The 16,472-nt window shown below is 47.6% G+C and overlaps 1 protein-coding gene across 1 annotated transcript in view; it reads left to right on the top strand.

The window, feature by feature from the left end:
• The window catches only part of LOC144772081 (protein sel-1 homolog 3-like), a 397,544-nt gene that overhangs the window by 42,466 nt on the left and 338,606 nt on the right, over window positions 1-16,472 (top strand). Inside the window, exon 3 of the mRNA XM_078656264.1 lies at window positions 12,083-12,629. Within this exon, the coding sequence (XP_078512390.1) occupies window positions 12,083-12,629 (547 nt within the window). The remainder of the gene's footprint in view (window positions 1-12,082; window positions 12,630-16,472) is intronic.

Raw genomic sequence — 16,472 nt, 5'->3', positions numbered from 1 at the left:
CATCTGGTCAAGTATGCATGAAATCCAACAAACCCCTCCCACAATAATGCATAATGCTTGCACAAAACAACAAGGACTTTGGTTTATGATGATCCACTAGTTACAATCCTTTACATATCCTGTATCCTTATTCTGCTCCTATTCCAAATTTCACTTCGGTATCCAACTTCTATACAAAGCTGCAACCCTTCGGCTTACGGTTCTGTTTGCATCTGGGTGAACTGTCCTATTTCCACTCATAGCCCCTAACTGCTGCTTCTCCTAATTTGGAAATCACTTGCCTACAATATTTCAACCTTCTAAGTTTTCTAAGACCTATCTATTCAACCAATCACCCACACAAGCTCACATATCCAACCAGTACTAGCACTGACAACTAAGGGCCATATGTATCACAGAATTTCGGCGTTTGCGAATGCAATTTTGCCAAATGGTATGTATTAAGGCAAAATAAGGAATCGCAAAATTTGCGATTCCTTATTTTGCAATTGCATTTAAGGAATCTCAAATTTTGCGATTCCTTAAATGCAATGTAAGAAGCACCAAAAAAGTGCAATTTGGCCTTAAGGAATTGCAAATTACCACCAACTTCAAGTTGGTGGTAATTTGCGATTTCTTTGAAAAATTCACTTTTTTGCATTTTTCAAAGTGCAATGTGAAGCACATACATGCCCTTAGGGCATGTATGTGCGCCACATGTGCACCCATGCTTATTTCAGGGGTGCAACAGGGTGTGCTTTTGACACCCCTGTACCCTTGACATTGCATTCTCAATTTGCGATTAGCTAATTGCTAATCGCAAATTGAGAATGTCTTCCCAGTCATTCCTATGGGTCTCTAGGCCCATAGGAATGAATGAGGAGGTATTCCTTAATTGCGAATCGCAATTTGCGATTCACAATTAAGGAATATGTTGGATGCGCAAAATGTATTGCAAATCCTACATACATAGCATTTTGCGATTCTCAAATAGCGATTTGCAAAATATCGCTATTTGAGAATCGCAAAATGACTTTTTGATACACATGGCCCCATGTTCCTAGTAAGAGCATCCACCACTATCTATTCACCTCACTTATCATTTGCAAGAACCAATCTCCCATAATATCTCCCACCCCTCTATATACAGCATCTAAACCCCTTTGATCTCACCACAAACAAACTCTGGTCATTTATGAAAGGGCTACTTCCGAGACCACAGCACTAAAGTCAACAACAAAAACCACAAAATTAACCTCTAAACTTGAGTTCCAGATTATTGTGCTACTTGCCATATGGCATGTCATCGCTTCATATCGGGGAGTAAGCGCTATATAACTGCAATTAAAGTACAATACAGTGCACTAAAAACAGAATATTAGAGAATATCCAGTAACCTATGCATGGAAGGTTGAGAAGTTGCCAAAAGAGTAAAATCATGGCAAAAATAAGGAAAGTTGAGACTTGCCAACTGCTAACTTTACACATCCCTAACTTCGACTAAAAACGTCTTGGTGGTCTGAGTAAATGCTACTAATGCTCCCTTCTTAATTGTGATGATGGAGGATGTAATGTATACAGAACCAATGTGGGTCTCTATCATCCTATCTATCATCCTAGGTAGTACAGATGGTCTAATATTTATTGGAACATTGGAATGTTGAGAGCTCCATTGAAAACAGTGGAGTGCTCCGGGCTTGTAATGGCTGGTAGAAGCACGGAGCTCCAACATTCCAATGTTTCTTTGTTCACAGCTCTGGCTGTGAACAAAGGCTTCAGGGAGTCCAATGGGATTCCAATCCCCTCACGCTCCCTTAGAGCTTTGTTTTATTTGTTAGAATATTCTACTCTCTAGTGGCAGAATGTTCTAATAGCCTTATAGCCCTTCGTAGCTGGGCTCCCCCTGTGCCCCCACAGCCGGTCGCTCCTCCCCACTGCTCTGCCGCCTGCCTGCTTGCCGCTGCCTGCCTACCGCTGTGCGTGGTGAGTGAGTCGCTGCCTCTGCCTACAGCCTGCCTGCCTCGCAGGAACCACCGGACGCTCTCTGCTTGCCGCCGCTGCCCCCTCCTCACCCGCTGACCGCCGCCGCTGACCCGGTCACTTGACCCCCGTTCTCCCGCCGCCGCCCCAGTCTCCTCCTCCGCCTCCAGTCCCGCCTCCCCTCCCTGCCCATTGGCCACCCCGCCTGACCCTCCCTCCCGGCTCCTTATTTAAAAGGACTGTGGCGGACTGGTCAGTGTGACCCCCTGTGCCCCCACAGCCGGTCGCTCCTCCCCACTGCTCTGCCGCCTGCCTGCTTGCCGCTGCCTGCCTACCGCTGTGCGTGGTGAGTGAGCCGCTGCCTCTGCCTACAGCCTGCCTGCCTCGCAGGAACCACCGGACGCTCTCTGCTTGCCGCCGCTGCCCCCTCCTCACCCGCTGACCGCCGCCGCTGACCCGGTCACTTGACCCCCGTTCTCCTGCCGCCGCCCCAGTCTCCTCCTCCGCCTCCAGTCCCGCCTCCCCTCCCTGCCCATTGGCCACCCCGCCTGACCCTCCCTCCCGGCTCCTTATTTAAAAGGACTGTGGCGGACTGGTCAGTGTGATCCCCTGTGCTGCCACAGCCGGTCGCTCCTCCCCACTGCTCTGCCGCCTGCCTGCTTGCCGCTGCCTGCCTACCGCTGTGCGTGGTGAGTGAGTCGCTGCCTCTGCCTACAGCCTGCCTGCCTCGCAGGAACCACCGGACGCTGTCTGCTTGCCGCCGCTGCCCCCTCCTCACCCGCTGACCGCCGCCGCTGACCCGGTCACTTGACCCCCGTTCTCCCGCCGCCGCCCCAGTCTCCTCCTCCGCCTCCAGTCCCGCCTCCCCTCCCTGCCCATTGGCCACCCCGCCTGACCCTCCCTCCCGGCTCCTTATTTATGACGCCCCATCAGCGACCGCGCAGCGGACGCGCGCAGCGGGAGCACCGATTGAGCGCCGAAGGTGCGCCAAAGGTAAGCCCGTCTGCGCCCGTCCGCGCCTGGACCGCGCCCAGTGCCAGGACCCCTGGCCCCCACCGACGGAAGACGACCCGACGAACCTACAACGCCGCCGAACTCATCGCACTCAACACCGGCGGCATCCCGGGGTGCCACCGAGCCACCCCGAACCACACCCACGGACCCTTCAGCTGCCACGCCTGCAAGTTCTCCTGCATCCGGACCTACCCTGCACCAGCCAAGCCGAACATCAGCAGCAACCACCTCAAGTGCATCCTGCTCAACACCCGCTCCGTCCACAGACACGCCATCGAACTCTGGAACCTTCTCGACACCACAGCCCCTGACATCGCCTTCCTCACGGAGACCTGGATGAACGCCTCCTCAGCGCCCGACATCGCCATCGCCATCCCAGAGGGCTACAAGATCACCCGGAGGGACCGCACCGCCAACCAGACGGGAGGAGGCATCGCCATCATCCACAGAGACACCATCCGCATCACGACCAACACCGACGACACCCTGACCACCGCCGAACACCTGCACTTCCAGATCCACACCGACCCGAAGACCACCCTCAGAGGCACCCTGATCTACCGACCCCCGGGACCACGCACACGATTCAGCGAGGACATCGCCGACTTCATCAGCCCGCATGCCCTCCCCTCCGCCGACTACATCCTCCTGGGGGACCTCAACTTCCACCTGGAGAACAACAGCGACCGTAACACCATCACCCTGCTCGACAACCTCGCCAACCTCGGACTCAAGCAGCTGGTGTCCACCCCCACCCACCTCGCCGGACACACACTCGACGCCATCTTCTCATCCAGCAAAGACATCGCCTTCAGCCACGCAACAGAACTCCACTGGACGGACCACAGCTGCTTCCACTTCACCTTCAAAAGAACGACGATCCACCACCACCAGCAACAGGTTGCCCGAAGAAGCTGGAACAAGATCACAGCCGACCAGCTCACCGCCTCCCTGAGCCAGCACCCTCCTGCCGGCTCAGCGAACCCCAGCCAGGCCGCCGACAACCTCACGAAGTGGATCAGCAACTGCGCGGACGAACTCGCCCCGCTGAGGACCCCGCCCAGCAGACCCGGCAGCAGAAAAGCCCCATGGTTCACCGACAAACTCAAGAGCTCCAAGAAGAACTGCAGAGCCCTCGAGAAAGCCTGGCGAAGGGAACCAACAATGGACAACATGAACACCCTCAAGCTCGCCACCCGGAAACACCACCAACTGATCCGTGCCACCAAGAAAAATGCATACAAGGACCGGCTGGACAACAACGCACACAACTGCAAGGAACTCTTCAACATCGTGAAGGAGCTCTCCAGCCCTAACGCCGGAAACAACGACATCACCCCGTCGCAAGACCTCTGCAACTCCCTCGCCTCCTACTTCCACAACAAGATCGCGGACATACACAACAGCTTCAGCATCCAACCGACGCACGCCACAACCGCAGCAACGCCACCCACCACCACCCTCCGCGCCTGGACTCCGATCAGCACCGAAGACACCGTCCGCACAATGAACTCCGTCCACTCCGGATCTCCGACCGACCCCTGCCCTCACCACGTCTTCAACAAGGCCGACGTTGTCATCGCACCCCACCTGCGGGACATTATCAACACCTCCTTCGACACCGCCACCTTCCCGGAGAGCTGGAAGCACGCAGAACTCAGCGCTCTACTCAAGAAACCTACAGCGGACCCCACCGAACTCAAGAATTACCGTCCCATCTCGCTCCTCCCGTTCCCGGCCAAAGTCATCGAAAAGACCGTCAATAAACAGCTGGCCGCCTTCCTCGAGATGAATGGATCCCTCGACCCCTCACAGTCTGGCTTCCGAGCCAACCACAGCACCGAGACCGCCCTCATCGCTGCCACCGATGACATCCGAGCCATGATGGACAACGGAGAAACAGCGGCCCTTATCCTCCTGGACCTCTCCGCGGCATTCGACACTGTCTGCCACCGCACCCTAGTGCAGCGCCTCGGCAACATCGGAATCCAGGAGAAGGCACTGGAATGGATCACCTCCTTCCTCGACGGAAGAACACAGAGAGTCCGCCTACCACCGTACAAGTCAGAGGCCACCGAAGTCATCTGCGGCGTCCCTCAAGGATCCTCGTTGAGTCCCACCCTCTTCAACGTCTACATGAGCCCCCTCGCGGCCATCGCACGCCAACACAACCTCAACATATTCTCCTACGCCGACGACACCCAGCTAATCCTCTCCCTGACCAACGACCCCGCCGCCGCCAGAGCCGACCTACACGAAGGGATGAGAGATGTAGCCGAGTGGATGACGACCAGCCGCCTGAAACTGAACTCAGACAAGACGGAGGTCCTCATCCTGGGCTCCTCGCCCTCCGCCTGGGACGACTCCTGGTGGCCCCCCGCCCTGGGCACCGCACCCAAACCGACGGACCACGCACGCAACCTGGGCTTCATCCTGGACTCTTCCCTCTCCATGACCAGACAAGTCAACGCCGTCTCCTCGTCGTGCTTTAACATCCTGCGCATGGTACGGAAGATCTTCTGGTGGATCCCCACCGAGACCAGGAAGACTGTCACCCAGGCCCTCGTCACCAGCCGACTGGACTACGGCAACGCCCTCTACGCCGGAACCACCGCCAAGCTCCAGAAGAGACTCCAGCGGATCCAGAACGCCTCAGCCAGACTCATCCTCGACATCCCACGAAACAGCCACATTTCCGGACATCTGAGAGACCTGCACTGGCTCCCCGTCAACAAAAGAATCACCTTCCGCCTCCTCACCCACGCACACAAAGCCCTACACGACCAAGGCCCGAGCTACCTCAACAACCGAATCAACTTCTACGCTCCCAAGCGCCACCTCAGATCAACCAGCCACGCCCTCGCCGCCGTCCCCCGCATCCGAAGAGCGACAACAGGAGGAAGGTCCTTCTCCTACCTGGCCGCCAAGACCTGGAACTCCCTCCCAACCGACCTGCGCCTGACCCAAGACCACCTCTCCTTCAGGAAGAAGCTCAAGACCTGGCTGTTCGAGCAGTAACGGCACTCCCCCCCCCCCCCCCCCCCCCTAGCGCCTTGAGACCCTACGGGTGAGTAGTGCGCTCTATAAATGCCTTGATTGATTGATTGATTGATTGATACCGACTATGAAAGTCCCTCTCCCTTGTTAAAGGCCCTCGCCTTCGGCTCGGGCCTTTAATGCTGGAGAGGGCCTTTAATAGCCGGTATAGCCCGCTACGGCGGGCTATAAGGCTATAGTATTTACTTATTTTATTTGCATTGGGATTTTAACACCACAGCATAGTGTCTAAGGATTTTTTATGGGTATCAGCGGTAACATTCTCTAAGTGTCAGGGGTGGACTATATTACACATTTGTTTGCTTATACTTGGGAGGGAAGGGGGAACTGTCCTGTCCATGCTTTGGTTTCACAGCATTCGGGCTATGCAAAAATTATTCCAAACCAGCTCCATAGTAAAATGTAAGGATATAATCTTCTGTAGAAGGGAGGCGTGTGTAGCCGTGTTCAGCCTTAAAATGCTTGCTGCTATAAATTATTCAAATAGCAGCCTATGTTGGAAGAATGACCAACATTGTTTTAAGTACTTAACCTAGGTCTCAAAAACGTGGGCAGAGGGCACCTCAGAGCTCACCTTTTGGTAGAAAGGGCCAGCTACAAAGATAGCTAACCAATGTCAGAGAAAAGGAATTATTTTTTTCAACAGAATAACCACAAAAATGTTAAGAACATGGTATAAGGAAATAGTCTTTGGAGTGATGATAATCCATTAACCACTTTGGATACAAAGGGTTAAGATTAAGCAAACATGCCCAACAATTACAACTATAGAATTTCTTTGGATTAAAATGTCTTAGTCATTCACTGAGATGTTTCATGGAAAATCTAGAAAGATTCAATACCAAAATATTAAATGTGATAATGAGTATGTGTTAAAGGCTTCAGCAAACCAAGGGCCCGATTCACAGAATGAATTTAAGACTAAATCCTAAACTTACTATTATTTGGTAATCACAGAATGCACTTAGGGCCCGATGTAGGTAAATCTTTTTTACCACTTCTTAAATACAGATTCATACCGAATAGGTATTTAAGAAGTGGTAAAAAAGAGGAGGGGAGATGTAGGTATTTCAGATTCGGTAAATACCGAATCATTGAGATTCGGTATTTACCGATTCTGTAAATACCGAATCGGTAATGCCCATTGATTCCTATGGGCATTGAAGCCCATAGGAATCAATGGGCATTACCGAATCGGTATTTACCGATTCGGTAAATACCGATTTTAGCAAGGGTGCAGGGGGTGTCACTTTGACACCCTCTAGTACCCCAAATACAGGCATGTGTGCCATGTGGCACACAGACATGCCCTAAGGGCATGTCTGTCTGTCACATGTCATAGGTGTGCATGCACACATGTGCATGCACACCTGGATTCGGTATTTAACCACCTAATTGGATTGGGTGGTAAAATACCGAATCTGAAAGGCCTGTAGCACTGGAAACAGTGTTACCTACATCAGGAAGTTTCCGAATCGGAAAAATTACCGATTCGGTATTTGACAGATTCGGTAAATTTACCTAATCGGTAAATTTACCGAATCTGTAAGATATAGCCCCCTACATCTCAATCACCAAATACTGGTCGGTAACGGCCGAATTCGGCCGTTACCGACCGGTATTTGGTGACCTACATCGGGCCCTAACTACTTTCGGGATTCACAGAGTGAACTTACTACTTTCGGGATTCACAGAATGAACTTACTACTTTCGGTATTCACAGAATAGATTTAAGACTACTAACTTTACGTCTGCACTCGGGCTGGAAATTCCGGGCCGGAGGCGGAGCTTCCGGCTTGGGTGCGGAGCTTGCGGCCCGGAGGCAGAGCTTGCAGCCCAGAGGTGGAGATTTTAGCCATGGCTAAATCCCCACCTCTGAGCTGAAAGCTCTACCTCCAAGCTGCAAGCTCCTCCTCCAAGCCAGAAACTCCGCCCCCGGGCCGGAATTTCAAGCACAAGTGCGGACGTAAAGTTAGTAGTCTTAAATCTATTCTGTGAATACTGAAAGTAGTAAGTTCAATCTGTGAATCCCGAAAGTAGTAAATTCACTCTGTGAATCCCGAAAGTAGTAAGAGCATTCTGTGAATACCAAATAGTAGTGAGTTTAGGATTTAGTCTTAAATTCATTTTGTTAATCGGGCCCCAAGATTATAGAGAGGAGGACCTCAGCACCCCCAGGGTGTTCCTTGGGTTGATGGGACAAGGGTGGAGTCAATTTCCTCTGTAAATGGGTCTGGTTATCTGTGGAGACATTGCAGGGCTTCAAATGTGTTTCAGTCTGAGAAATTTTCAAAAAGAGTCCTGTTCCTAGCTTTAGTGATGTGTGTGCTCAGGTGAATGGAGTCTGCACAGCATCTGGTCTTCAGACTTTCTCTGAATGATGAAAAGGTGTGAACAGGTATAGTGTGACCTTACGAGAGGTTAGTTACTTTTATGGGCAATGCACCTAAAGTCTCGTCTAAAGATGTGACATGAAAATAGCACCTTTGAAGTAGGTTCCGGAGACGGCAGATTAGCAAGGTTCAGCTGGGAAAGAATATTTCTTATTCCTCAAACGCCTAGTTCTGTCAGACTGTGTGGCAACTGTGTAACTGGTAAAAAGCTAATTACACAGATTAGACAGAGATCTATCACAATATGCTGTAAATCAGTAACTCGTATTGTAAGCATATTTGTAAATCAAAATTATTTCTTGATGAAGTTAAATTGGGACCTGGGTAATCCATTTATGGCTTTTGTGAAAGTTTCAGAAAGTTCCATGTCTATTTAATGACTCAGCTTGACCTCAATTCACCAAGGCCAGGTGGACATTGGATGTTTATTTCTAATCTCTTTCTATATGTAGTCTCCTTCAACAGTCAGGATTCCTTCAAACTTCTGTATCCCTGTAAAGTCTCTAGTTTCTGGCACTGCCTGTATCCTCCTGCAGTCTTTTCTACTGGCATATCTGGAGTCTCTTTCACTGGTCAGGTTTCCTGGAGTCTTCTCTGGTCCTGTAGAATCTGTGGTCTCCTGTAGTCTGTGTAGCCATCTGTAGAAATTTCTACGGGTATGTCTGGAGTCTCTTTCATTGGTTAGGCTTCCTAGAGTCTTACGTAGTCCTGTAGAATCCATGGTCTCCTGTAGCCTCTGTAGTCTTATGCAGTCTTTTCTACAGGCATACCTGAAATCTCCATCAGTCAGAATTCCTAGAGTCTTATGTAGTCATATAGAATATGTAGTCTCTTGTAGTCTTTATAGCCATCTGCAGTCTTTTAAATGGATATGTTTGGAGTCTCTATCATTGGTCAGGCTTCCTAGAGTCTTCTCTAGTCCTGTAGAATCTGTGGTCTCCTGTTGTCTCTGTAGCCTTCTGCAGTCTTTTCTGCAGGTATGTCTGGAGTCTCTTTCATCGGTCAGGCTTCCTAGAGTCTTACGTAGTCCTGTAGAATCCATGGTCTCCTGTAGCCTCTGTAGTCTTCTGCAGTCTTTTCTACAGGCATGCCTGAAATCTCCTTCATCAGTCAGGATTCCTAGAGTCTTATGTAGTCCTGTAGAATCTGTGGTCTCCTGTAGTCTCTGTAGCCACCTGCAGTCTTTTCTACAGGTATGTCTGGAGTCTCTTTCATCAAGAGATCTTCTCTTCCTCACAGGGCACACTGGTCTTGGCAAGCAGCCAGGTGCTTGGTCTGCAGGCTCCAGGACAGGTGGCCTTGGCTTCACTGGGTGATGTCCCCTCACCCAGGAGGAAGGCTAGCAGGCCTTGGCCCCCAGTCCTGGTCACAGGCAGAAGTCTTGCAGAGCTTCTCCTTCTCACACGGCCCATCTGGCTGCTTGGCAGATTACACATTTTTGGGGCCTCAACCTCCCCTTCTTAGCCCTCTCCGAAACACCAAATGTAATTTAGGGTCTGGGACTTTGAAGTTTTATGTTGAGGTTCTGCTTCTTTTGAAGTGGGCACTTCTCTTTTTCATCTTCCTTCACGAAAGAGGACTTCACAGCACACAGGACTCGGAAAATGATTGTCCACAACAAAATTCATGGGAGTGATTAGAGTTCACACCTGAATGTCAGCCACGGTGATATACCCATCTTAAGGTTAAACCCAGACCCCCAACCCTGTTCTTTCTGATTCTCTTATCAGTCCCATCTCCCTTCCTGAGAAGTGTCCAGGCCTCTTCTTTGTGATTTATCTCTAATCAAAGAACAATATTTTGATATGTAAAAGGAGACTCTTCCTTTTCCCTCCAGTGAGTCCCACCCAGTCCAAAGGAATGCAGCAGGCCTCTGCTTCCCAAAATGGAGCCCATGATCCTCGATACAGTGTACCACTGCAGGCACACTCACTCAGTGTACATTCATAGTACACTTTCTGTTCAGCACTAATAGCTCTATGCATTGTACCCTCACATGTAGACTTGGTTTCAGCACACTTTCTCAGTCTGTGTGCACTGTTCAGCACTGGCCTTTCTATCTTTAACCAGGGTGCCTTAACCCAAAACACACACACTGCCAGCACAAGCACTCATTATGTGCACACTGCATAACGGTTCACCCTTCAGGTATTGTACTTCACACAATCACACATACACTCAGCGCATGCTTTATTCACACATGCACTGCACAGCACTACATCTTTCATGTAATGTATTCCTCCCGGCATACATACACCCATTCCATGTACTAACCACACATGCACTGCACAGTACTACTCCATCTTTCTACTTTACCCTTCCCAGGCACACATACAACCAGCGTATCTACTCTTCTCTGCCCAGCACTCCACACCGTACCTGATTTAGGCCAATGTTGAGTTAAGCACACAGCAGCAGAACTTTCAAAAAGATGATTTAGCCTGTAAGCCTCACTTCAGTGACACAGGGTAAAAAGGTCCTGTTCACTACTACTGATCTCTACACGGTAAACTGCCACCACCGCTCACATGCTGCTTAAGGCCTGTGGTGATTTGGGCACCCCTCCCTTTTCAACAAGACTGCTATGCATGAAACAGGCCTATGTCATGGTGCACATGCATGTTTCATGTTTGCCTATGGCAAAAAATCTGCATTAGGGGCCAGACAACAGTATAGTTGGGCACTCAGGACAGGGGTACAAATCTTTCCCATACAGAGGACTTTTCACCAGTACTAACAGGCAACACCTCCTCTGGGTGCTCAAAGAAATGCATTTTACATTCTCAGCCCATCTGGGTACAACAAAAGACAGAGAATTGATGGACGGAATGCAGTACAAATCAAAACATTCACCCCAGGCTAGAGATATGGGTTAAATCCATCATTCTTTTGCTCACCATGCCACTCCAGTTTAGACCTGGCTGTATGCAAATCAGTCTTGACCTTGTGCCTCATGGGAACAGTCCAGCCCGGACTGGCAAATGAGGTCCTCCCTGGACCGGAAACAAGCATCCTCGGACCGGTTTTGGGGTTTCACCCCTCATCAGCCAGGATAGCTTGAATCCAGTTTTCAAATGAAATTGTTAACAACATTGAAAGTCATCTTCAAAGGATTGCAATAGGAAATTATGAATCCAAAATACTGATGAGACAGAATATCATTAATTCCACATCAAAGGACAACATATCGAAAGGTAAGTGCATAGAGGGAGATAAGGATTTACTATTCTTTAGTCCACATCTATGTAACTTGTTATGTTACCAAGGTACTTATATGTGGAACTAGGTATGGAAAATATATAGAAATGTACCTTTCAGTATGTTGTCCCTCAATATTGTTGTAATGTTATTCTGTGTCTTTGATATTTGAGCTTCAATATTCACAGCTTACACCCTTGAAAGCTAGTAGGTAGTCCACTGTTAGCAATTATATTAACAAATGCATGATTAATTTCTAGTTTTGTGTCATCTTCTGGTCACAATTCCACAAACCAGACTGTGGTGGAAGAGGTTTCATTGTACACATGGGGGTGTATGGTAAACTCTCATAATTCCTTGTTACAGTTCTAACTTTAAAGCAGCCCTACCTTGTATAGTTGCTTACTTTTATAATTCTATACTTTCCCTGAATTTCTAACATTATTTTTATTTTCTTTAAGCTCTTCGCACAACACTTTGAAGATGGCCAAGAATTGGAGAAGCCCTCCATCCAGTTTCTCAATGCCCCTCAGGTTCCTGTGCTCGGATACCCTTTGCAAGTTCTCTATTATTGTCCGAGGAGGCAGATCGTGGTCTTTGAAATTTTGGCTTCATCTTTGACCAAATCTTCAGTACCTGTCTTCAAGAAGCTTTGGGTTTGTGGCCCTCATGAGACTAGGCGACAACGCGTGGTCAAGCTGGAGTTCCCTGATCACATGGTGTTCAGGGAGGACTATTTCATTAAGCACTCCATCTATATCCTCGATGTGCTAATACGAGCCTGGATAATTGAGATCCCGGACACGTCACTACTTTTAGGTTTCTCAGTCTCATCGTTGGGATTGGATAGTTCTTTCCAAAGAGCAATTGCAAGGACCTTCGTCTTCCTCCACGCACCGACCCCTTATAGCAGGCCTTACAAACAGCACACACGCACTTTACGTTGGGACCAAGAAATGATCTGGAGAATTTGGAAGGACCGATTAAACCAGTGTCCGGCTGAGGAAGGTAAGAAGACTCAAAGTGCTAGAAATTATGGTTTCATTATGTTGATATACATTTTATATATATTTTCAGAGTTTTTCATCACCTCTGCACAACCTTGTGGAGAGGATCTCTGTGACATTCAAGTTTGAGTGTAGATTACTTTGCACACAGGGCCAGACTGAGACTAAGTATTCTTATCAGAACCATTTTATAGAAAGACCCAAGAATCATCTCATTGGAATTGCAGAAGGAGCTTTGATGTAGAATTACTTATAAATATGTTTATTATGTGGGGCCTACATCTTGTTATGCAATATCAAACTGAAATTGACTCATACATGCTGAAATAGATAGCAAAATTCATATTATAATAGAATTATACGACAATGTTGATTTTCTCCACTTGGGAAAAATAACATTATTTACCTAACTAATTTTTTGCCTGATTGTGCTTTGTATTACATTTTAGATTGTGCTTTTCTGTTTTGCATCTATTTGAAAAGTTGAATTCAAAGTCGATCTATTATATTTCTATTCTTCTAAGATGGCGCCGACACTTGCCATTGTTTAAACATCTATGTCATTGCAGTATGTTTATATTGTTTATGGATTTACTTTTAAATGTTGTTTGGGTATTTCACTCCTGGCCTGTGAAAAAGGAGATTAGTCTCCGAAACGCGTTGGGAGCTTGGTGTTGCCAAATAAAATCACGCTTGTCAGCATGAGAAGACTTGTGATATTCTCTTTTGGTGGAGAAAAGGAATTTCGGAGTTAGTTTTATATATATATATATATATATATATATATATATATATATATATATATATATATATATATATATATATTCCAAATGAAATTGCTCCCACAATTGAAGACACCACATGCAATGTTTCTGATTCATCATTTATTGCTTGGCAGGCTGCAGCATGAACAGATACAGCTACCCAGCGCGAAGTCTGCCATCCGCCCTACACGTTTCAAGTTTCCCCTTGTTCACTGGCTTGGCTTCGTGGTGCAAGTACAGCTAAGCAGGATCTCTTGCACCTGCGGTTATTCAGATAGTCCCGCCTCCTTGGGCGCGTGCCTCAGTGCACTATGGGTCTTGTAGTTTATTTGGTTTTACTCCGTAGTGGTGCCGGTGTACAATGCCTCCTTGAATTCAATCCCGTTGGGTCGCTGGTTAGTTCGCAGCTGAATATTGGATTGTTGCGTGTGGTGTCTTCAATTGTGGGTACAATTTCAATTGGAATGTTTAGTGGCCTGCTCTGGGCACGATGATACCCCACTGCTGCAAGAAGCGTCATCGCGCTGTGAAGATCACAGCGCATGCAAGGAGCGATGTTACCAGTCTGGCAAGGCACAAACAATGCAACATTTAGCTGCGACCTAACCAGGTATCAATAAAAACACTTATCAGACCCCATTTAGCATGAGGGAACATAAGATCACAAATTACTGACTTGCAACACCGACCATGTAGTATATGTCTTAATTTGCCCATGTGGTTTACAATACATAGGAAGCACAAAGATTCAAGCCAAACAAACGAGTGCTCCAACACATACGAGCTGTAACAAATCAGGACAACAGAAACTTGGTGGCACGGCTTTTTAAAGATTTCCACAAGTCCAATAGCAAAGACCTCAGATATTATTTAATTGACGCAGTCTCCCCCAGTAGAAGAGATGGTAATAGTGAGATGAAACTCAGAAAGCTGGGGACAGGATACATTGTTGAAATTGACTCTAAGCATCCTGGGGGGTTGAATACAACTGACGATTTGTACACTTGTTTACAATAATTTAATACCTTTTTAAAGGAGTCATTTCAGGTCTTATTCAATATTAAACATTTTATATGCAATATTTATATTTTATGTTTTATATTTTCATATCAATATTGGAAACCTTGCACTCATCTATGGGTTATGAACTATAGGAAGTGATATGAACTAATAAGGTTGAGATCTGTTGGTATTTAAACCCTGATCAGTTAACGGGGATGATAATGTGTTAACAGATGCAGCCACATGAATTTATTCCAAGATATGATGCAACAACTGCAAACAATGATTGAATATAACGCGGACCACATTGAGCTCTTCAATGGATATACCCAAAATATGATGAATAGCATGTAATATAGATCTAACAGAGCACTAGCACTTTAACACTGGATATATGAAGTCCAATAACCCATTCACACTACGAAGGGGTCCAACACTGCTTGGGTAGGTTACCAGGTGAAATTTATTAACACCAGATCTTGCACATGGCGTGAATTAAAAAAGTTAGTGGAACGCTCTACAGACGTGTTTCAACCATAAGGCTTTCCTCAGTGTCAATTCCACCACAGAGGGACATTACACCTGGGGGCCTTATCAAATGTTAGAATGTCCACTACCATTGGAGCATGATTTTGGCCTCGCCTCCACCTGTGCACCATGCGATGTCCCCCAAAGCTGCTCCACCCCGGTGTATATTTTATGGTGGGTTATATTCCAACAAGGCTTCTTTTTTGTTTCTGGGTCACTTTAGGAAGCTACTCATTAAAGGAAATGCCTAGACCAGCTTCATTGTGTCCCACCAACACTGTTTTCCACTCTGCGGCCTAGCCCTCTCGATGATGTTTCTGGCTCTTGTGCCTGCTGCTCCTTTGTTACTTCCCTTTCTTTGAAGTTAGTAGAAATATTTGTTCTCCAAACCTTTTCAATTGATGATGCCGTTTTTTTCTGATTACTTACCAGTTTGAACACTGAGGGAACAGCTTAAGGTGCCTCCCTGGGAGTAGTTCGCGTAGTCGCGCTATGCGTAGCTACGTGAAGTGCACTTTGCACTACGCACGCTACGCGAACAGCTTAGTGCGGTAGGGAGATGCTGTTTGCAATGATTGCTCAGTGCCGGATGCGTGTCCTCACTGTGCAATCATTGGGAACGGCATCATGCACATTGCAAGCGGTCGTTTTCAACGCGGACTGGTGGTTTCCCATCGCGAGCGGTCGTGAGCATACGCGACCACTCGCAATGAGAAACCTGACCTTCCCGCGTTGAGAATCTTGCCGGGAGGTTTATTTTCCACGCTCGCGATCAGCAACTTGATGTTGCTGATCGCGAACAAGGAAAAAGTCTCGCCGGGATGTTGATATTGCTCGCTTGTGGTCGTCTACTTCCTGTTGAGGACCGAGAGCGAGCAAAAAATGCCCGCTACGCTATGTGTTTTTGCACTGTGCTACGTGCGATTCGCGTAGCACGTAGTTGCGCAAACTATGCACACTCTGCAAGTGTAGCATAGTTTTCTGCCCAGGGTTAGTGCCTGGTTCTCTCTGTCTTTTTTGTACTCCTGTGACTGATCCAGGAATCCTACAGGTGCGAAGTAGCCATGAACTTTGTTGACTCTGCATTTGCTCATTTGGCCCAATTGTGTTTTCTAGTCTAGCGATCACTCAGTAAAGGTTACCTTCATGATTTGATGTGGTCTTGGACACTGTGATGCAGCATTTCTTGTCTGACCAAGAGTGTTAGCATTGTGGGGTCCTTTCACTTCACCAGACTCTAAAACGTGATCTCCTGTAGATTAAAGGCTGGTGTGTTTTTCTCATCGGTAACACCATGGAGGGACATTCATGAGCATAGCGTTCAGTGCTACAGAACTCATGGCATTTAATTCTGCTTCTGGGGCAAAGTTCTGTGTTGCTGCTTAACAATTATAGGTTCATTTGATTATATTTGACTGACAATCACAAATGAAAAAAGTCAGGACACAGATGAATTAACTTGACTAAACTGCCACTTTGCAACTATTCCTACCACAACCGGGTTAAGATCCACCTCTGTTTTTCATCAATGCTTCCTTGGTTGAGTACCT

The sequence above is a fragment of the Lissotriton helveticus genome, chromosome 8 (genome assembly GCF_964261635.1).
Source record: "Lissotriton helveticus chromosome 8, aLisHel1.1, whole genome shotgun sequence".
Classification (NCBI taxonomy): domain Eukaryota; kingdom Metazoa; phylum Chordata; class Amphibia; order Caudata; family Salamandridae; genus Lissotriton; species Lissotriton helveticus.
The sequence above is the reverse complement of the archived record's forward strand: the minus strand, read 5'-3'. Positions and strand labels throughout refer to the sequence as shown.